This window comes from Fusarium proliferatum, assembly GCF_900067095.1.
Source record: "Fusarium proliferatum ET1 genome assembly, contig: FPRO_scaffold017, whole genome shotgun sequence".
NCBI classification, from domain to species: Eukaryota; Fungi; Ascomycota; class Sordariomycetes; order Hypocreales; family Nectriaceae; genus Fusarium; species Fusarium proliferatum.
Window position 1 is genome coordinate 198020 of NW_022194806.1, and position 22266 is coordinate 220285.

Consider the following 22266-nt stretch of genomic DNA (forward strand, 5'->3'; position numbering starts at 1 on the left):
AAGCTATAGATTAAAAAGGCTAAAGAAAGTATAATATATATTTATCTATAGTATATACTTATTAATTATATTATATTTTAATATAAAAAAGGTAGCTTTTTTAACTGTATTAATAGGCTTAGCTTTATATAAAGAGTGGCTTAATAATATAATTATTAAGGCTAGATATATATATTATATCCTTTTAGTTATATAAAATTAAGGATAAAGGCAAGGTAATAGCAAGGTTTAAAGGTTTAAAGGAGTTAAGTTAACTTTACTTTATTTAAGTTAGTTAGTAAAAGCTAAATTAACCTAAAGTTAATAATAACTAGATTTATTAATTAAATATATATATTAGGATATATAATTAATTAACCTTATATCTAAAAATAGATAAAGTAATATTAGTAAAGAAGCAGTAGTTTAAACTAGAAATAATAAATATTATATTATAAATTTTAATTAACGTTAATACATATATTTATATATTTCTATTTATATTAAGTTATTAAATAAAATAGAAATAAATAGCTTTACTAAATACTTATATTAAAATATAATATAATAATATTATTTTTAATTTTAAATAACTCTAAATATATAAATATTAATTTTATTATACTTAATATACTAATTATAGACATTTAGTAGGCTATCTTATTAATAAAACATTTAAAGAGCAGTGTAAAAGCCTTATAGCAGGAGGCCACTAAACTAATATAGCTTCTCGATTAATGAGGATGTTGCAAGGCAAGTGGGAGGGGCCATAAAGTTCTCTGCCGTCTTGATGGGTCAAGTTAGCCTCGGCCGATAATGGGGCCTATAAAAATAACTTCACTTTTTGCACCAACAGGAAGAGTGATAAAGGAATCGTTCATATTTACCCACTTAGTTCCGTCTGCTGATTTTGTCAGCGTTACCGAGAGACCTCTTAATGGTAGATGGACGGGAAGCGGTAAAGGCTCCATTGCCATTGAGTATTACCATCTGAGAATGGCGCTACAGGTCAGATTGTCGAAGACGGTACGCACGCATTGTGGCCATAGTCCCGGCGAGCCAATGGCCGTTCAGACGTCCAGGTGGCTACGCTTCTCGCTGCTGGCAACGCCGTCTTTGACTTTTTTCTGGCAGGCCTTTTGGATTGGGGCAACAACAGAGCGTGGATCGTGTTCAATGCCTGAACTCAAGGAATCATGAACTTCCATTAGGCGAAAGTTAGGCGGAGTTTAGTATCTAGCTTCAACGCTAAAAGCTATACACTCGCAAGGTTACAAGAAGAGAACTTCATTAGTCTGATACTGGGCCCACTCTGGTCTGCAATGGTACTCGTGTGGTCATGTCGTCTGTTGAACCTGATATAAAGGTGGTAAATAGTTGTTCGGATTGTAACTTGCAAATATGTGCCGCAGGTGGGCTGACCGACAGGAACATCTCTTGTTTCCAATCTGCTTCAAGTGTAATAGCGGCACCGCTGAGAAATCGCGCTAGGCAGTATTGACTGACATCTTCAATGTACTTACTTCAGTACCTGAGTGTCTGATATACAGGCTGTTACTGGATGAGCCCAAGACGACAGTGGTTCGGAAGACAGAGAATGTATGGTTGCTGCAGGCCTTGTGTCGGATCCCACGGAGAAGCTCCATGTTTCCAACTAAGGCATCGCTGAGATGGAGAAGCATAATCGTTCGACCGCTGCTGGTGTAGATATTAAACTCGAGACTAGCTTTGTCATACTCAAAGCTGCTTATTAGCGCCTTCGCTGCAGGATTGTGCGTTCTCTTGGGGAGGTTGTCAGACTAATGTGTGGTTCTTCAAGCTGGATGCGCGCTCGCATGGCAAGTGGACTTTGCAGAACAGACCTAAGTTTGGCAGGACTATGGGCTCTTGATTCGCTGCTTCACAAACCTTTTTCTGTGGTCCGAGAAGGGAAGTTCTGCATACTGATGATAACATTTGTCAGTGGCAATCGACAACTAGAGAACACAATATCAGCACAACGGTACCCAACGTGGTTAGAGAGCTTACTAATACGGAGAGAATTGCGGTTCTTCTCCCGCTGCAGGGTCAGCTCCATCGAGTTGAAAGACATGACGGTTGTTGGTCGTCGACGCGTCATTGAGGATAGTCGACCCTGAGTAGGAAAAGGAGATGGGTTTGGTACGGGGATGACGACAGGCGGAGAGGAGCAGTCAAACCAGATTGCAAGTGTCTGTTTGTGGGGACATCAGTGCCTGTAATGCAGGCAAAGAGTAGTTCTAGCGACGTGAGGAAACAAGGGAGATTGAGCTTGAATAGTGACACTTTGTTGGACGAATGATTTGTTCATTACGCACAAATACCTGGCCACGTTCAGTCGTTTGACGAGGTGATGTTCATTTGCTGATGTTCACACTGCATCCTCACGCGGTCACCCATTGGTACTACTTTACACATGTTCATGTTATTGAGCTTGGCTGCTCCGGTTCAGCAGCACTGATGGAACTAGTATCACACTGGCTGTTCATAATACCGAGTCAACTCCTTTTGCAGTTGAGCAGTGCTAGGCACCTGCTCAAAGTTTATCACCGACTCCTCGCCTACCTAAACCCCCCTCCACTTCGACCTTCTTCTCGCTCGCAGCTCTCTCGCCTCTCTCTTCTTTTCTCTCTTCAGCAACAGAACGGAAGCAAGTCAGACAAGACTCTTCATTCTCTCATTCTTCTTCACGTACTACTCATTCATAGCCTTCAGTAGACCCGGGCGCCTTCATCCCCATACCGAAACACAAGCGGCAGTGCATTTTCTGCCTCACGGCAGGTAAGATATCATCGTGCGCTCACCAGTGCCATTATCTCAAAGCAAAGTTAGGTTTAAGTTACGTCATCGAACCATCTTTCGCCTTTCGTTGCGGCATCAAACGACTTCTGCTAACGACAATACCAAGTCCCAAGGCAAACGACCTTCTCCACCAACGCTACCCATCCAAACACCTTCACCAACAGAAAATCGCCGCAGCAATGGCCGACGAACGCGATGGCTCTGCTGCGCTAGAGGTGGAGGTCACTCCCCGGGCTGCTTCTTCAACCTCTTCCATCCCTGACAACATTCTCGAGCGCCATCAGCGACTTGAATCAGACATCGCTTGGCCCTACTTTGTGTCGCTCAAACTCGAACCGGATGTCTTGGAGAGCATCCGCCCGCAGCTCAATGACCTCTTCCGTCGTTACGACTACGACGCTGACGTTGGTATCATAACCCTCAGAATGCCATCCAAGATCCACGACGACTTTGCCACCGAGTTTGGACTCGTGCTCCAGAAGCTGATCGACGACATCCTGCGCGCGGTACCCAACGCGCCTAGAATCACGGACCGCCAGAGCCGACTGGTGAAGCTTTGGGAGCACGACAAGGCTAAAAAAGGTGGAGAGTGCTACCCGGACGGACAGTTCAAGGACGATCGCGCCAGCAAGCCAGGTCTCGTCTACGAAGTCGCCTATTCTCAAACCGGAGAGAGCCTTGAGAAGGTCGCCAAAGACTACATCGTCGGGACCAAGGGTGCTGTCACTACCGTGGTCTGCTTCAACCTCAAGTACAACGAGGGTCATTCGTCTGTCGCCATCTGGCGAGCGAGATAGGATCTTGCATCAGAGACGGTCGAGGCAGTCTGTGACCTGGAACCCACGGCAAGTCTCCCCTCACACTGGGGGCCAGGATCTGATTTATCTTTCACAGGCATTCCAGGACTCCGATGGCCGAATGGTCAATGGCGACAAACTCGTCAAGCTCCGACTCACTGACATGGCTAAGGAGAAGTATTCGGACGACTACCCGCTCGCGCCGATCCATATCCCGTTCACTGAACTCAGCCGAATTCTCGACTTTGCAAAGGCTCAGACCGAAGGAAGCTCGCCATAGACTTTTCTGCAGCAAACACAGACGAGTCTATACAACTCATGCCGTGGGGAAATCTGATCGGAGTGCCAAGGGATGAGAATGAAGGGGGGTGAGGGTATGGAAAAGCAGAAATGGATGTTGTTTGCTCCATAATCTAGTCATCGGCATATGGCGAAGGAATGTTCTGCGGAATTAGGTCGTATCTCTGGCTCTTGCAGTTGCCAACGCGCCTTGTGAGCAGAGACTAATGAAATTGCATGTATACATACATTGTCCATAGAAAAGCCCCCCTTATTAGCATTAGACGTCCCGGTGTATTCTTTTGCTCTTCCTTCCATGAATACCATTTCTGTCGTAACGAGCAATCAAATCCTGCAGTTACAGAGACCTTATCAAGCTTTGCACTCTGTTGGGTGCCTCAATAGCCAACCCAAGAGAAGAAACGCTCTCTACTTGTTTATATAATCAAGAAGCTGTCTTCTATGCTGTATGGGGTAAGTAAGTTTCTTCATTTGCAGTTTATAGCTAGCTGGAGTCTGTTTTATGCTTCATTTGACGGATACATTACAAATGTTATAAATCTTTCTAAAATAATCTGTTTGGCGTTGATAGAATAAGAAGTGATTTCCTCTGGCCAGCAAAAGCTGCAAGGTCTCCCATCAGACTGTGCTCTTTACCTGACTACTAAAGAAATTAAGCGGGTTGAGGCCTGGCACTGGTCATTTCATCCATGCCTATGAAAGGACCGTTCTACCAAGAGCCATCCCCTCCCTTCCAACAGCAGTGCTAAACAAACTCAATTGACACATCGTCAACGTAGAATCTGTTGGTTTGGCCGGCACTGATGCAATCCATTCTGATCCTGAGCTCTTCTGAGGGGTTGGAAGGTTGGTGAACCACGGAAACATATTCCTCAAAGACGCTGTTGGGCGTTCTCGGCGGCAGCAGAGCGACAGTCCCGAGGTCCTGGCCGCCAAAGGTCGCACTCAGCTGGCAGCCTGCCGTTGCCGAAGGTGTATCGAACTTGACCCAAAAGAAGCGGATACGGTAGGAGAGGCTGGTGCGCAGACCGTCAATCTGCTGGGCGATTGACTGTCCAGGACGGATTAACCTGTTTTGGTCAGATCTGTTAGCTGTCGCATTCAGAAGTTGTTAGTTCCTGGCGACGATGGATACGTACATAATATTCGGACCGGAACGCTTCCAGAATACGGCCCCGCTAGAGACTTGCCCGGTGATAACCCACGGGCTGCCGTTGTTATTATCATCGAAGCCAGGGTTTGCAATGGTCGGGAGAACAGCTGCCTCTGTTGTCGTGGTGGTTGAGACTGTTTCGGTTGTTTGATCGGCTGTGGTGATTTCGGTCGTGGAAAGCAACTCGGTAGACGTGAAGATCGAGGAAATAATTGAAGAAGCGGATGATGTCTCAATGGACGAAGAAGTAGCTGTCGTCGATAAGAGGGAGGTCTGGGTCTCGGAACTGGTCTCAAGCGAAGCAGCAGAGGTTGAAAGAGATGATTCAGTCGTCCCAGAAACATCGACCGTGGTGGGCACCAAGCTTTCTGTAGATGCAGAGCTCTTGGTCTCGGTTGAAATGCTGCTTATAGAGCCGGGTTTGCATCGACCTGCGACAACGACATCTGCAGTCAGGAGAGCAATGAGGCCAACGGTGATACCCTTGATAGACTTCATTGTGACAAGATGAGATATCCAAAATGCTGATCAAGTGAATGTCTACAGACGAGAGAGAGAGTACGTAGATAGAAAGCAGGATTCTCTCCCCTTTTGTTTACCATTTTGCCAAGATATTCTCTACTGGGATCACAACCAACAGGCCTTTGCATCCAATATAACCCACTCAAAGCTGACAACAATTGATGTACCAGTTGGCCCATACCCTGGTTCGAGCCAACGGAAACGCAGGTCCAGCTTATTGCCGTCCACACGCCACTGTCGCGCTAGTGCCAATAGTTCCAGTGTCAATCAGCGCGCCATGACCTGTTCAGATTCAGCTCATCAGACTTCCCCATAAGCCTGCATAAGTAAGTTGGTTGACGGATGGTCGGATGGCTTGGCAACTAACTTGCTGAACTGTTTGTCATAAACTGTATGCCTGTCATCCCGTAATAATATTTCCAGTATATTGGCGTGCCAGAATATAGTATTATAGACTACCAGACAACCGTATAATTCTAGTATCCAAAGATAACTCATAATGACAGTTGCCTGTCCTGCCATCATTACAATCATATCATGTGATTTCCTTCTTAGCAATGGTCGATAAGCACTGAAGCTCCAGGACAAGTCATCACAGAGCCAGCAAATACTAAGGCTTCCAACTCTACTAAACTTCCGTTCCTACTAAGTACCTCGAGACAGTATTAGCAATTAGATACCACAGCGTCATATAGCGCGAGGCTGAATTATCATCTAACTGCATTTAGATTTTCACCAGTAATGCCATAATTGAAGTCCTCACCTCATCGAATTAGAAAGGATCAAAACTCCCAGATAAATCTCCTGAAAGACTCAGCCCAAGTACTGTACATATCGGCATACTCAGTAACTCCTCAGTCGACTCCGAAAGAGGGTCTCTTGCAAAAAGGAGGTTAAAACCGCCAATACAAGTCAACTGGCCTGGCAGCGTGAGATACAACGGGCATAAGGCAAGCCAAGCCTCATGGCTTGTCCTAGGAAAACATGCACCTCCGCTTGCCTTTGAGGCCTCCAGCTACCCCCACTCGATCGGAATTCAATAATATTAACCCCTAGGGGTAGGATTTATGAAGTATGCAAGAGTATTGATCATGCTGGGGATTCAAGGCCTTGCACCGTCGGATGAATTAAACGTGGGGGGAGAAGGGCCCATCTCATGTCTGCTGGAGAGAAATAGGAATTATAAGATCAAGACAGGAGAGTATTAGACTATCATCTGCGCCTTATATCTAGCCAACGTACCGATCACGTTGTGAGTCGAGGGTGATTTGACAAGCAGGTCCTCTCAAATCGGCGTCGAGGATGGCAGTTCACTAGATGTCAAAGAGGTCAACTGAACGTTAGATCCAGGGAATGATGGCAAGATCAGGCTTGATTACCAGGCGTCTAGGTTCAACCTCCAGTGCATCTAGTATTTCGATTAACAACGAGTCTTACTACATAGGTGCTTGGCTTGTAAGAAATGCTGCAGTTGGATGCCGCAGGCGAGTAGTACATCTACACAATATAACGCCAGTTGCACTCAACTACTCTCCTCTGCGTACACATATCGATAGCTTCGAATGTGAAGGCGCTTGTAGGGATTCCGAATATTGAATATTCTACGGTCTCGTGATATAAGTCAGTTGGCTATCCGACAGTCGGGAATCCGGTCATTGGAGATCAGAAGCGCTGAAAATATCGTCTGGTGATATTTCCAGGGGATTTTCCAATTTAATCTTCGGTTAGGGAGGAGATAGAAAAGACTTATGCCAAATAAGCCATATCACTTCCCCATTATTGCATAGGTAGCTGCACCCAACGTTGAGAGATACTCAGCTTGTCTTTCTGACCTAGATCGTTACCCTGCACATGGCATTCATGTCAAGCTGAATGCTGTGTTTTCAAGGCCACGGAAATTCTATATCTGCAAGATAGTAAATCACTGTTGCATGTCTAAGAATGAACTTGATTGAAGAAGTTCGCTGCCATGGCACCTACAGACTTGGCAAATCGACACTTAGTCGCTTCCTCAATGTGAAAAATGTTTGTCATCTTTGAAAGCATACCTAAACCAAACGGAATGCAGATAAGCACTTTTTTAAGTCACTTATCAGCACATTCTTAGGCAGAGGTATTTTCTGGAAACTCTTTCTAGCGAACTGCGAGATGTAGTATCCCGCTTAGTGAGGTGCTGGGAATGTGGAATGTATACCGAAGCATTGGTGTGGCCGTAGTTAGTTATATCTGGTCATTTGTTCGGCTGACATATGTTGAAGTTTGTGGTTCAGATGTTCTTTTTATCTCGGGCTACCAATGTGGCTAGGTGCTGGGAGGAATGAAGCTTGTGTGGCAGGATGATGAGTTTAGTAGTAACTCATCAGACAGAGTTGTCTGACCTACAGGTCATAAGCACACCTGGCATCTGGTGTCTAAGCATTCAGAGTAAGGAAGAGAAGCTTAGAAAGAGCAAATTACTTCTCTTACTTCAGGGTTTGCTTAACAGGTAGTTTACAGCCAGATATACATCCATGAGGATAAAAGACCCAGTCTTTTTTGCAAGCATTACGACAGAAGAAGAATAATGAGATAAGCCGAATATTAAATTTCTCTCAGGCTGACACCAGGGCGCAATGCTATGCAGTCGCAGGGAGTCAGGCGCACTGGAACCGGATCCCCGAGACCCGGAATCGAAAATGCATACTCTCCAAGCTACAGATTGGTCGGTTGCTCCCCTTACATACGCCCCTTCTAACGGGATATAGCTCAAAACTATTGGTATCCTTCCTGTACAGAAATATAATTTGAGTATATAGATCGGTTGTCGAGTACTGGTACCATTACAGCTGCAGAGCAAATATCATTACACCGAGTTTATTGACTTTAGGTTCAAACCGTAGCTGTGAGCCCATGATTGCTCACCATAGCCAGTGGCATAGGCCCAGAACAAGAGGTAGTAGGGACATACACAAACAGAGGGTATCTATTACTTCACATTAACACTTTTACGTGCAAGCTGACGTTGATAAAGTCTGACTTCACTCTCATGCAAGACTTCCAGGGTATTTGGTAGCCTGAAGGGATTGGCTATCTTTTGTATGCTGATCATCTTGACAAATATGCTGATTGAAAGGTGCAAAAGCGATACAGAGATAGGCAGTTTCCATCCCCATGATCCGCTCCTAGTCGCACTGAGCAGTCTTCTTGGTTGCTTGTGACTAGCTCACATTGACGACGGTCGTTGGTTGAAAGTTGTGTAAAGTTTAGGGAGTAGCTATTGGTGCAACTATGTAACCACACTCCGGTGTAGGACGACACTTTACCAGTATTGTCACGACCATGTCATCTAGCCTATGGCATTATATGAGAAAAATTACAATGATTTCGTTAATAGAGCACGACTTGAAGGCGTTAGTGTTACCATGGAGAGTCAATAAGGAGGAAACATGAATTCCAAGCTCATAATGATCTTCTGTCTGTAACTCAATGAAGCAACTGATTTTCAATTACATACTCCATAATGCCAGTCATATTATACTACTTTACAGCTCAGTGAGTACTATGGCAAAAAGAAGGCCGAGGCTTCAGGTAGGAGAGCTATCTTGTTCATCTAATTCGCTCGTTACTTAGTGATGTAAATACCCAGGAGGGTCCCGGTCTTTGTGATGTATGATCAAAATATTACTAACTACAATGAATACTCAGCGGACTAGGTTCAAGCGGCTTACATGTAATTCAGGTCTAAAAGCCTATACGCCTGTCAAAGTTAATACATCTTGCAGATCAAACCGCACAGGAGCCCTAGAATGATCAAGAATTTTTTTCCCTTGCCTCTTACTTCATAATCCTTCTCTCACTATGGCTGTTCCTTTTGTAGCGTGCTGTAGTCTTACTCACTTGGGTGCTTTACTCAATTCATAGCAAATTTGCAACTTGCGACACGGCAACCGATTAAATATAGTCTTGGAATATGCAATCTTGTATTCGACGGTTCCTTATCGCTAACAATTACTTACTGACATAGTTCTTCTTTCTTTCTGAATTTTATTGCATCTTTCCAGGGCTGGCTATAAGAAACAGCCAGATTTCTTCTCAACAAACACTTCGTCCCCGACTGATCTCTGCCTATCTTAGATTCGATGACCGGTGTTCAGTATGTCTGTTACCTCCATTATGGCGATCTATAAAGCTGTATGTAACATAACACCAATAACCTTCAACAAATACTGTATAGAACATCTCAAAAACCTTGATGATGCTCCTGTGTTGATATTAATATATTACATATTAAACTATGTCTTAGGCTTTTTAGATACATTTTTAGATATCTCAGGCATAAGAGCTACTGCCTGACGTCTTTTATTTCCCCTGTTTCCTTTTATGCTCCAGGTTGCACTAATGTCTTCTTCAGTCTTTAGCCAGTATAAATCTCGCATTTTGCTCCCCTGAGGCAGGTATTTGTCTTGCAATTGGCTTCCGAAACAACCAGGAAAAGCCACGCAAATAGCTTTCCAGATATGCTCCTTTACTAATGTCTCTTCCGAAACCTTTGACAACAACTTATCTGCCACATAAGCCAAGAGTTGTACATCAGAGATGCCCTCATTGTTGGTTTCCAATCTCTGCAGGAACTCTTCCAGTATGGTCTCCTCGATTGTCGCTCGAAGCCGACCACGTGATATTGTCCCGAAGGATGGCATTTCGGATTCGGCTCCAGCGTCGAGAAAGTCATCAAGAAGCCGAAGATAGCGGTCTGCATCGGGCCTCCCTTGCATCTGGAATGAGGCAAGAACTATGTCTCTCCAGACTGACGAGTATGCTGACTTCTTTTGCCCAGTAAGTCCATGCTCAAGTCTCCAAACCAAAGCATTGGGATTGGCCTTGTGCTTCAAGAACAGTGGCAAGAGATCACTCTGTAAGGTTGGGATGAATTTCGGCCCTATTTCTCCGATCAAACTAGGAACAATCCAGAAGAAAAGCATAGCCCAGGCTGACATCATGGTAGCTTGATGACTGTCGTGCTTGACATTAAGCTCGAATTGATCGTTAGGACTCTCTCCGCTTTCCAACAAGAGCTTCAGCATCCTGATGCATTTTTCAGGCCAAGGTAAATTCTCTCTGTCAGGCCAGAGCTCTGAGTGGATAACCATAGCTAACGGCGTCATCTCAAATTCGTTGAAATAGTCAACCTCTCGAACTTTGTGCGATAGATATTTTGAGAGCATTTTCTTAACAATATGCTCTCTAAAGAATAGCTTTGCACCATCCGAGTTGAAGCCCTCGGATATGGGGAATACCCTGTCTTCTGTTTTGCGATCTATAGCACACATGGTGGCTTCAATTGTGTCGAGAAGAACGATCTCGGCTTGAGTGTAGTTGTCGGTCTCATCTTCCAACTCACCAGCGTATGTAATAGCCTCTCTTATCCGCGATGCCAAGGGAGTGTCACTATAGCTGCCGGGACCAGTGCGTAGTATCTTGTTGTTGGATGGTGTAGTCTTGATCCATGCCGTGTAGGCTCTGAGAATCGACAGGTTGGCGTTGAACCCATCCGTGTTTTTGGCTCGCAGAAAATCAGACATCTCTTTCGTTCTGAGAAAGTCCATAACCGTGCGATGAAGAAAGTCCACTCGGCCCTGCTTGACCTCCAACAGTCCCCTGCACCAGCCATTCAAGCGTCGTTTGGTCTTTCTATACCAAACTTTCTCTTCCTGCTCGTCTTGGGTTTCCACAGGCCTTTCCAATGCATAGTCCACCGACTCATACTCAAGACTATGGAAGCGATAGATTGATATGTCTAATGGAGACCTGGCCTTGATCGCGATGGCTAGGACGCCGCTCATCTTTTCATGATGGATTGGCTGTACCGTCTCCAGCATGTGCTTGAAGAATGGCTCCAAGTCTGATGGGAAGCTCTCAAGGCGCCTGCATAGGTCGGAGAAGCTGTCATCCTCCTCCAAGCCTTCTCGCAAGAGTTTGGTTACGAAAAATACCCAAAGGAATACACCCCGTGACCTCTCCGTGACCTGGTCTATAAGCAAGTGAGCACCCATAACCTCTGACTCTAGAGTTTTCCAGCCCGGATGATCTAATAGCCGTAGTTCTGTGTAGCTTCGAATATCGTTATGAGTTAGCTGGTGGATATAAAGCTTTCTGCCAGGGTCGCCCCCGAAGTTCTGTTCAAACACGTTCCAGGGTCGACTCGAAATACACAGCTTGATGTTGGGGGACTGGGAGAGGTCCACTAGATCCTGGCAGAGGTCTTGACGGTCCCCTGTGAACTCATCAAGACCGTCGACGAAGAAGCAGAATTTCTGAGATATGTCTGCTTGATCAGCCACCTCTTTCAAAACAATTCGTAGTTCGGATAAGTTCCAAGGCTTCGACAGATGCTCAGGATCCACATCCTGCCATCGTTGGTGGCAGGCTACCTGTAACAAATCCGGACATTGACGAAATATTTCGTAGAGTAGCGTTTGTAAAAGGCCCTCTTGTGATCTCTGCATTTTGGTGCCTGCACTCCAAAAGTAGTGACTGGCAACGTATGTGGGCTTCGGAGAAGACCAAGCAGATAGGATGCGAGCAGTCCGAGAATGATCGGCGATAAACTTCATCAGTGTAGACTTGCCAGAGCCTGGCTTACCAGAGACCCAGAATATGCCATTGCCATTGTTCAGCCAATCGAGAAAGGCACCACCACAGACGCTATCCTCTTTAAATATCCATTCAAAGGTTCTGATATGAGCATCTGTGATGACAGCATGTCTGGCACTCCGGTGCGCAAATGTTAAACTCTGGAGTATAGACTGCTGCTTAGTGATATCATTCTCAGCGATAGACATGGACGACAATTCTCTCTCGATGTCGGTAATAGTGACAGGAGAGAATGATTGCCCAGGCTGTGGCGATATGAGGACTCTTTGACGTATTTCTCCCAGGGCTTGCTGAATTTTGTCTAATCTGCATGTCTGGTCGATTTTTAATCGCTCGCTCCCTAATTGAAGCTCTCTCAATGTACGAATGTGGACATCGTGATAATAACTACCAGAAAAGGTAAGCGGATTCTTCTAGTAGGTAGCTTAACACACCTTGAAATTGTACAAATTTGAAGTGTCAGACTTGTCTGTGTCTTGTGCAGCCGATCTTCCAGCTTGGTGATGTCTCCGTCTTTCCAGTGGGTTTTCAATGCGGCTCGAAAACTTTTCCACTTGTGTCCGGGCCCATCTTGAACCTTGAGTTTTGCGATAGTGGCGAGTAATTGTTTGCAGTCTGCATGGCAAGCTCTAGATAGTTCGGCTATCGCTTCAACTTGTTTAGTGCACTGTCCACCGAGATCATGCACTGGTGCGGTCAGAGTACACTCCAGATCATGCAATTTCCTATAAATTGCTTCAACGGTCGAGATATCGCTGCTCAAACCACTTGTGGAACGGTATATTTCAGCACCCTTTGAGATCAATGCCGATGTGAACGTCACAAATTGAGCGACTGACGCCGCAAGCCCGAATGCCGATGCGGGGTCCATTCTAATCAATAGAATAGTCAAATAAGGATGAACATATCATCAATGGCCAGCTGAATATATTATGAGAGTAAGTCACTGATATCTTGAGCCGGTTATGCCTAGATTCGGTGGAAGGAAGCCCAATCAATTGAGTGATATTTAATAAGATAACTCTGGCCGCCGCCAGCATCGACAACAGGATTTGCCAAAGAGCTGGGATAACCCTTCGGTCAGCTGTGAACGGATCGACAGTGGGGTAGGCCGATCTAGGATCCAATTATCCAATAGTGCGACCGACATTGGCTTTTGAGGCCTTTGAGGCCCCCGTTGCTAACCTCTAACTAGCCCCTATAACCGAGGCATGTCTCCTAACCCCTGCATATCTAAGGCTTAGTCAGGGACATGGCTGATAAGGGCACTTATACCTGCATAACCGGTTATACAATTAGTATTATATATTTTTTATATAACTGGTTATATAGATAAGGCCATATAAGCTATTTTAGTTAAATTTATATAACTAAAAGACTATTAATTAATTTATCTTTCTATTATATTTATATTACTAATAAAGTAATTATTAACTTCTTACTTTATAATTTAACTTTTTTTATATAATATTTACTTACTTAAATAATATTAAGTCTTTAGTCTTTACTATTATTACTTAATTAATAATATAATAGCTTAATAATATTCTTTCCCTAAAGGTAATATATTTATTATAAAAAGCCCTCTTTATAGATATTAATAAATAAGTAAAGGCTTAAGGATATACCTTTATAATAAGGTATATAAATTATATAATAAATAGAAAATAACTTATATACTTTAGCTATAACTGCAATAAAGAGATATATATATTAATTCTTAATTCTAAAAGGAAAAAGAAGTATATTACTTAATATATAATATATAAGCTCTTTATAATAAGAAAAGAGAGCCTTTATAGAAGTAAATAAAGTCTTTAATATTACCTTAATCCTTATTATTATAAATATAATTATAAGCCTATTATTAAAAATAGTATTATATATATAATTTACTAAAAGCTTAATAATAAAAATGCCTTTATTATTAAAAAGCTTATTTTTATTAGCATTAAGTAATATTAAATTAAGACTTATTTACTATAAAATATAAATATATTATTTATTAACTTTAATTTTATAAACTATATTTCTTAAGTAAAGTAAGACCTTATTAATAAATAAAGCTATATAATTACTTTACTTTAATATTTTAAATTATAACGCTTTTAGAGTTATTATATTATTAAAGAAAACTTTTAATTAAAGTTAGTTATATTTACTTATTTAAAGTTAATTAAATTTATAAGATTATACCTTAAAGTATTTATAGTTAACTATATTTATAAAATTAATAAATATAAAATACCTCTCTTTAATACAATTAATATTAATACTATAAAAAATACTTTTTATATTATCTTTATATATCTTAATAATAAAAAAGAAAAAGACTTTATTTAAGCTTTTAGGGCATTATAAGAATTATATAATATTAATAATATTCCTTACTTTATAGTTATATTAATAAATTAATACCTTATTTATATAAATACTATTATATTTTTTTTTTACTTTTTATTAATAAAGGTTATATTTTACCTTTAGTATATTAATAAGGCAGTTCTAGCCTTTTATATAAGTAGCTTTATAAAAGATAAAGATAATAAAAAGAAATAAAAGGTATAAAATAAGTTCTATAGTAATTAATATAAACTTATAGCCTTAAAGTTTTATACTATCTATAATAAAAAACTAAAGGCCTTTTTACTTTAGTATACTTATTTATATTTAAAGGAAGTAAATTACCTCCTTTTAATCTAATTAAACCCTTATAAAAGGAAGTTTATAAAGGTATTTATAAATAAATATTTATATTTAAACTAATTTATTATATTTTAAGTAAAAGGTATTTATTTTTTATTTAAGTTTTATATAAAAAGCTTTAAGGTTAACCTATTTAAGGCTTTTTAAATTATTAAGCTAATACTTATAAACTAGCTAGCTAACCTTAAGTCTATATAGGCTTTAAAGTAGGCAATAAGACCTACTTAATATTAATATATATTAATAAAAGCTATATATAATTAAGTCTATAGTTAAATATTATATAAGATATTAATTAAGGTTAATATATAGTAAAAATAGATAGAAAAGGATTTCCTTTAATATATTAAAAATTTTATAAAGACTATAGATATACCTTATGCCTATATCTTTATACTATTAATATAGAAAAACCTGCCTTTATTAATAAGCTATTTTTATTTATATTAATATCTCTAATAAGCTAAAATATTACTATTTATATTTAAGCCTTATAAGGTTAATAAATACTATATTGCTTTTAAGTTAAAGCTAGCATTAAGTATATAGTAAGATTTATATATATTTAAGCTAATTAAAAAGGTATTATTTTTTTTAATACTTAAAAAGCTACTAACCTACTCTTAATATTATAAATAAGGTTATAATAAAAGGTTAATAAAATGCCCTAAAAGGTATATTAAACTAACAGTAAAGCTTAATATAATAGAAAAAAAGTAAAATATAGCTATAAAGGATATTATATATATATTAAGTAAATCTATATCTCTTATTATAGTAATAAGTATAATACTATAAGTAAAGCTGCCTTAAGCCTTTTATTACCTTTAAGAACCTATATATACTATATATATAAAGTATTAGGAATTTTATAAGGTATAATTTAATTAATAGCCTTTTAATACCTTTTTTATTAATTATTTCTATAAAGAAGCTATTAAACTGCCTTTAAGGTATTTTATAGTTAAGTATTAATAATATTAAAAGAAAGGGTAAATAAGACCTTTTATTAAGTATTATAATAGCTTTAAATTAAAGGATTAAATATTAAAAGAGATATATAGCTAGATTAAGGCTAATATAAAAAGTTATAATAATATTAATAAATAGAAATAAGGGCTTTTTAATATAAAAGGCCCTAACTATATATAATAGTAAAGACCTTTAAATAGTATATTTTTTTTTTCTTTACTATTAGCCTTATAAGGCTATTAAGCTTCTAACTTTATATATAAAGGCTTAAATAATAAGGCCCCTATAATAGGCCTATATCTTAAAGGTTAAAATTATATAAGGTTTATCTGCCTTAATGGCATAATTGCTGCCTTAATTAAGTAGTATTAATATTACTTACCTTTTAGTAGCTATATTAGCCTTTTTCCTTTACCTTAGCCAAAAGACTAAAACAATACCGGGCTAAGTCTATTATAAAGTATATTCCCTAACCTAACTTTCCCTATTAATTACAGTTACTAATATTAATTATAGCTACTATTATAATGCCTATATATAATAGCCTGCAGGCCAATTAGGCCTATTATATAACTAACTATAACCTTATTAATATAATTAAATTAATGCTAGTAAAAGCTATAGGCCATAAATACTATAAGCTTTATATAATAGCTATAGCTATTAAGAAGAACTTCTTATTAAAGAACCAATTTAGCCTAATTAAAATAGCTATTTTTAATTATATTCTAATTAATATAATTAGTTATATAGATCTAGATATCTTATTTTATATAATATCTCTAAATTAGCTAGCTAAAAAGCTATTATAATTAAGGGACCTAAAAGAAGCTATAAGGTAAGGCAAGACCTTAATAACTAATTAGGCTACCTTTTTAGCTGCCTTTTTAGGCCTAAATTTAGCTGGCTATAAAGAGTGGCTATAAAATATAATTATTAAAGCTAAATATATGCTTGGCTTCCTCCTGCTTATATAAGGGTTAACAGGCCAGTTATAGTCTAAGACTATAAAAGTAAAGGGATAAATACAGGGTAATGGCAGGGTTTAAAGGTTTTATTAAAGTTAGAATTAAAGGAATTAGATTAACTCTATTTATATAAGTTAGTTAGCAAAAGTTAAATTGACCTCTACTAATTAAATGTATATACCTAGGCATATAACTAATTGACCTTACATCTAAGAGTAAATAAAGTAATATTAATAAAGAAATAGTAGGTTAAATTGGGGTTAAATAGTATATAGATATAAATAAATTAAGGCAGTAATATAATTCTTTTAATAAAATTACTAAATAATTAATAAAATTAATATTAAATAAAATAAAAAAAGATAATAATTAATTAAAAGCTATAAATAAATAAAGTAAATTTTAATAAATTTAATAATATATTTATTATTAATTAATTATATCTTTATATAAAAAAAGCTAAGTTTTTTATTTTATATTAATTATTATAATAAAAAGTTAATATAATTAAAAAGTATAAAATTATTAATATTTATTAATTAATTACTTTAATTAAAATATTTATATTTATAATTAGTTATTAATATTTAACTTTAATAATATATATATTATTAAATTAAAAAAAAAAGTATATTAATTAATATATATATTAATACCTTAATTTATTAAATACTAAAGTTATAAATAAATTATAAAATAATATAAAGCTAAATATAAAGAATTATATCTTATATTTATAGGTTAATAAATAAAGTAAAGAAATTATATATTTCTCTTTAAGTATATTATAGCCTTAATATAGTAAATAATATTAATTTAATAAAAGATTTAAATTAATATATATTTAGTTATACATATATAAAAAAGGAACCCTAAATATCCTTAATTCTCTTTATTATCTACCCTATTAAGTCTATATAATCTACCCTTAATAATTAATTAAATTAATATATATACTATTTTATTAAGCTACCTATAGAGTTAGTATATATATAGTTATTTTAATAGTAAATATAGGCTATATTATCTTAAAGATTAAAGGCCTTACTTAATATATTATATTTTACTATTATAGTATTTAAGCTATTTAAAAAGATATAATATTAAAGATTAAATAAATTAACTATTAATTAATAGTATTATAAAGCTAGTTAATATATTAAGTTTCCTTAATATTATATCTTTAGGGATATTAAACTATAATTATTAAAGCCTTTATAAAGATAAATTAAATATTATAAATAAAATATAATTATTAATATATAAAAAAAGCCTAATTAATATTAACTTTTAAGAAAATATTTTAGGCTATTTAAGTATAAAAGTTAAATATATTATATATTAATTATTATATATTAAGATTCTTTTAGCTATAAAGAATAAAAAAAGGAATTAAAGAAAAAAAGCCTATTGCCTTATATACTTTTTAGTTACTTTTTAAGTGGCTAAAAAGGTTATTTATAGTAATTATAGGCTATAAGATAAATTAATTATTTTAGTTTAAAGGAATTAAAATAGATTAAGTTATAGTACTATCTTTAAAGATCTAAAAGCTAGTATTATTATTTATATTATTAAAAGCTATTATTAAAGAGATAGAGATATTATAAGCTTAAAGGTTTATTAAATTACTTAATATCTTAAAGTAAAATATTATTATAAAAAAAGAAAAAAAAGAATTTACTTTTTAATTTATATAACTATTTACTAATTAATTTATAGTTATATTAAATACTTACTATATAGATTAAAAGTAATAAAAAACTTACTTTTATAAAATAATTAAAGAAATAATAATAAATATTATATATATAATATTTTACTTTATTAATTTTAATTAAAATAAAGAGGTTATATACTATTAAGTTAATTATATTATAATTATAGTAAAAAGGGCTTTTAAATTATATTATTAATAATCTCTTTAATATAATAAAGCTCTTTTTTTATCTTTAATATTATAAATAAATAACTGTTTTTATATAATTTTATAAATTAAAAGGTTATATTACTTTTATATTATTTATAGTAAATTAAGGCTAAATAATAAATTAATAATATAAAATATAAAGTAATAAACTATTATAAAGATAAAAAATACTATTAAATAGCTATTTTAATTAAAAATAGTATTATTATTAAATAATAGTTATATATTTAATTTACAGTTAGCTATTTAGCCTTATCTATATAACCGGTTATGCAAAAAATACGTAATACTAATCGCATAACCAGTTATGCAGGTATAAGTGCCCGGCTAATAACTTCTAGGGCTTGGACAGCATAAGTTCAACAGGTATTAGGCAACAGTAAGTTCCATGGACTCTTGGTCTACACACGCGCAAAGGACTCACCAAAGCTCTCTGGACCCACAAGAAAAGTCACTGTATTCAAGATGGCGTTCTGGCGAGGTTGCTCTGATATCATGTGAGTGCAATGTCGATGGTCATAGTGACCCCTGTAGGTTGCAGCTTGAGATTCTATCCCTCGAAGACAGCCAATACTAGAAGTATCATATGTTGAAAATACGGACCGTCCCAAAATATAAGTGAACTCGTATCATGACACATTTTCATTCTCTTTATATCTGTCATTGGATCTCGAAAGTGTCGGTACTTGGCAGCAAAACGCATCGAGACGCCTGGTGACTAATGAACCCATGAGACATACAATATCATCCTCATCTTACCTCCAATCATTTAGTATCAGCTCTAGACAAGGTCCAATACCGACTTCATGGCGTAATTGCGTATCGTACTTACAGCTCGTTGACCAAAGTTCTGTATGGTCGCTGTCATTGCGTTGTGAGTGTCTCGATGTTTATTTTCATCAGCATCACTATATTCATCATCAACAATGCTATGCCAAGTAATGTGAACTATCACACACACGTGCATTAATATTGAGGGCTCTCATCAATATAGAAGTGTTTGTCATGTGTTCACTCGTAGTCCCGGTTATAATAAAAGCTCGATAAATGTCAAGCAAGGAGACATTATTGAGAAGATTATCACAAGGCCAACAGGAGAACGATCTTTCAACACCACAATTCACTGTGCCGCTTACCAGAACAACCAACAGCTCTCTCATCATCACCGGCAGACTTGTGTAGAATGGCAGAATCAGGTAAGTTAGGACCTAAGCGGTGGAAAGAGTTATATAATCTAGTCTAAGCTAAGGGGACTCGTTTCTACGTTATTTGATATCCTCATCTAAAGTCTCTACTCACCCCTCCTCGACTCCTGCACCAACGACAAAGAAGCAGCCAGACTAGCATTCGCCAACTCCTTGAAGATCAGTCGGGCCTCACGCAGCTCCGCTCTCGCAGTATCAAGCTGTGCTTGTAGAGTTGCAATCTCATCAGCATCGCCTTGTGGATCACAGCCAGCCAAGGTCTCCACTGCACGATATGCGGCAAGTAGGTTGCTTGCACGGCCAGCTTCCTCTTCAGACTTCCAGAAAGAGCCAGGGGTGCCGAATTGCGGCGTCTTGTTCAATGCTTCTTCCATGGCTGCGAGAGCTCTCGGGACCGTATTGAAGATGGCGTTCCTCTGGATGAGGGGGTCAAGACGAGCCGACAGGGTGTCAATGTCAATCTCAAGCCGGGCGATGCGTTCTCGGACTTGAGGAATCGACTGGAGGGTTCGTGGTGGAGTATGTTCACTGGCACCGAGAACATCGCTTGGTCCGGAACCTGTTTCTAGAACCTGAACCCCGAGATCCATGAACTTTTGCGCAGTAGAAGCAGCTGGCTGACGTTGTCCTTTCCGGAAAGTCACATTCCCAGTAGAAGTACTTGGCTCATGTTGTGGATCGACAACCATGTTTAGGAGCTTTTGTCTCGTAGGTGCTGGGTCCAGCGATGTCGGAAAGCGAAGCTTGTTGAGTAGAAAGCCGAGGAAGCAGACGACAAACACACCGCAATTGACAGAATCCTCTTGTTGAGGACAAGACTACCGAAAAGATTGGTCAGCGTGCAGGGACGGGATCAACGAGTACCAACTTACCATGCGAGAAAGCTGGACAGAATGAACGTCAAGCATGCTCTCAAAACAGCCCTGGATCCGACTTTCGCGTTGTCGGCTATGGAGACTGTCATAGTGCTCGATGCAAGCTTGCTCCGGGCGCAATACGGCAAGGCTCCAATGTCCATCTTGGTTTTGATGGTGAAGGGGGATGTAGATGACCTTATTCGACTCGCAGACTCTGGTGAAACCGGCGGGAGGTTGGTGGGACTTTTCGTTGTCAACTTGGATGTACAAAGGGTCAAGGACCTTTGCACCTGGGGTTCTGCAGGTACGAGTGATGTGCTGCAGCAGTAGGTTCAGCACGTCGTCTGTCAGCTGTGCAGTGGGGTCTTGGAGTTGCTGCTGGGCACGTTGTGAAGTCGTTTGGCTGGGTTCTGCTTCGTCGACAGGGGCAGCTGCAGCGACATTATCATCAATAATGGATGAAGCACAGGATGGATCGCGGCGGATTGGCGAGATTGAGAGGCGCGGGTGGGGAGAAGAGGCGTCATCTGTAACTTGTTAGAAGTGACAGTGAAGAAGATCGGCACATAGTACATACCAGGAAGAGCCACGTAGTATTCATCATCATCATCAGCATCTTGAGGGACTTTTTGCTCAGGCGAAAACAATTTATCGCGATGGTCGAAGGATGGTATGCGAGCGCGGCGGCCAATCTCGACAGATGGAGAGCGTTCGATGGTGTGCTTCAGGCGTTTGGCAGCACGATCCTCCTCTGACTCCGACTCCGGCGCTGACAATTCGGTCTCATTGTTGCAAGGGCCCAGGTCAGGACCGTCTAATTTTTCTATCCGCAACTTGAAGGCACGCAAAGCCGCAGCAGCCTTATCCTTGGTGAGTATGTGCTCACCGTACGCGAACGCCGCATCGTGCAATTCGCCGCCGGGCTGCCAAAGACCAGGTAACGCAATCTGATGTTTAACTGCCAGCTTGGTAATTGTTGTAAGAGGCGCTGTTGTACTAATTGAGACCTTTTCCGTGATGCGTGGCATATAGGTCGGATTCGCCCAGTTCTGGCGACCATCCCAAGCCTTGTCGAGGTAGGTCAATTGCGCGTCGCGTCGCGTTGCGCGGTGAAGATGGGCTTGATGTTCTCGTACTTCGTTTTGTATGCCTTTGAGCTTCGGAGCCTCTTTCACGAGGCCATCGAGGACCTGGCGACGGTCGGGTGAGGGGAGTCGTTGAAGGTTGCGCGACGCGATGTCAGCCGCGGTGACGTTTTCTGAGGGGGAGGAGTCGACGACGCGTGCGATGTATCTTTTCACATGGGCTTTTTCGTCTTCGGCCTGCACACCGGACGCCATTTTGCAGGATTATCCATAGTGAACCCTGCTGCTGGCGCTGGCGCTGGCGCAGGCGTTGATGTGGATGATGATGATAAGCTCGAG

General features: G+C 38.8%; 3 protein-coding genes across 3 annotated transcripts; 1 reads left to right on the forward strand and 2 right to left on the reverse strand.

Annotated features, from left to right (window-relative positions):
- Positions 1-2978: 2978 nt before the first annotated feature.
- Positions 2979-3876, forward strand: FPRO_15869 (uncharacterized protein; the record flags this gene model as incomplete). Its single annotated transcript, XM_031224785.1, has 2 exons — positions 2979-3572; positions 3694-3876. 2 exons carry the CDS (start codon positions 2979-2981, stop codon positions 3874-3876), a joined length of 777 nt encoding a protein of 258 aa, XP_031090010.1.
- Positions 3877-9842: 5966 nt separating this feature from the next.
- Positions 9843-13075, reverse strand: FPRO_15870 (uncharacterized protein; the record flags this gene model as incomplete). The annotated part of the gene is made up of 2 exons (XM_031224786.1): positions 9843-12591; positions 12639-13075. 2 exons carry the CDS (start codon positions 13073-13075, stop codon positions 9843-9845), a joined length of 3186 nt encoding a protein of 1061 aa, XP_031090011.1.
- Positions 13076-20071: 6996 nt separating this feature from the next.
- Positions 20072-22182, reverse strand: FPRO_15871 (uncharacterized protein; the record flags this gene model as incomplete). The annotated part of the gene is made up of 3 exons (XM_031224787.1): positions 20072-20803; positions 20858-21369; positions 21420-22182. The coding sequence occupies 3 exons, from the start codon at positions 22180-22182 to the stop codon at positions 20072-20074; spliced, it is 2007 nt and encodes a 668-aa protein (XP_031090012.1).
- Between the last annotated feature and the right edge of the window lie 84 nt (positions 22183-22266).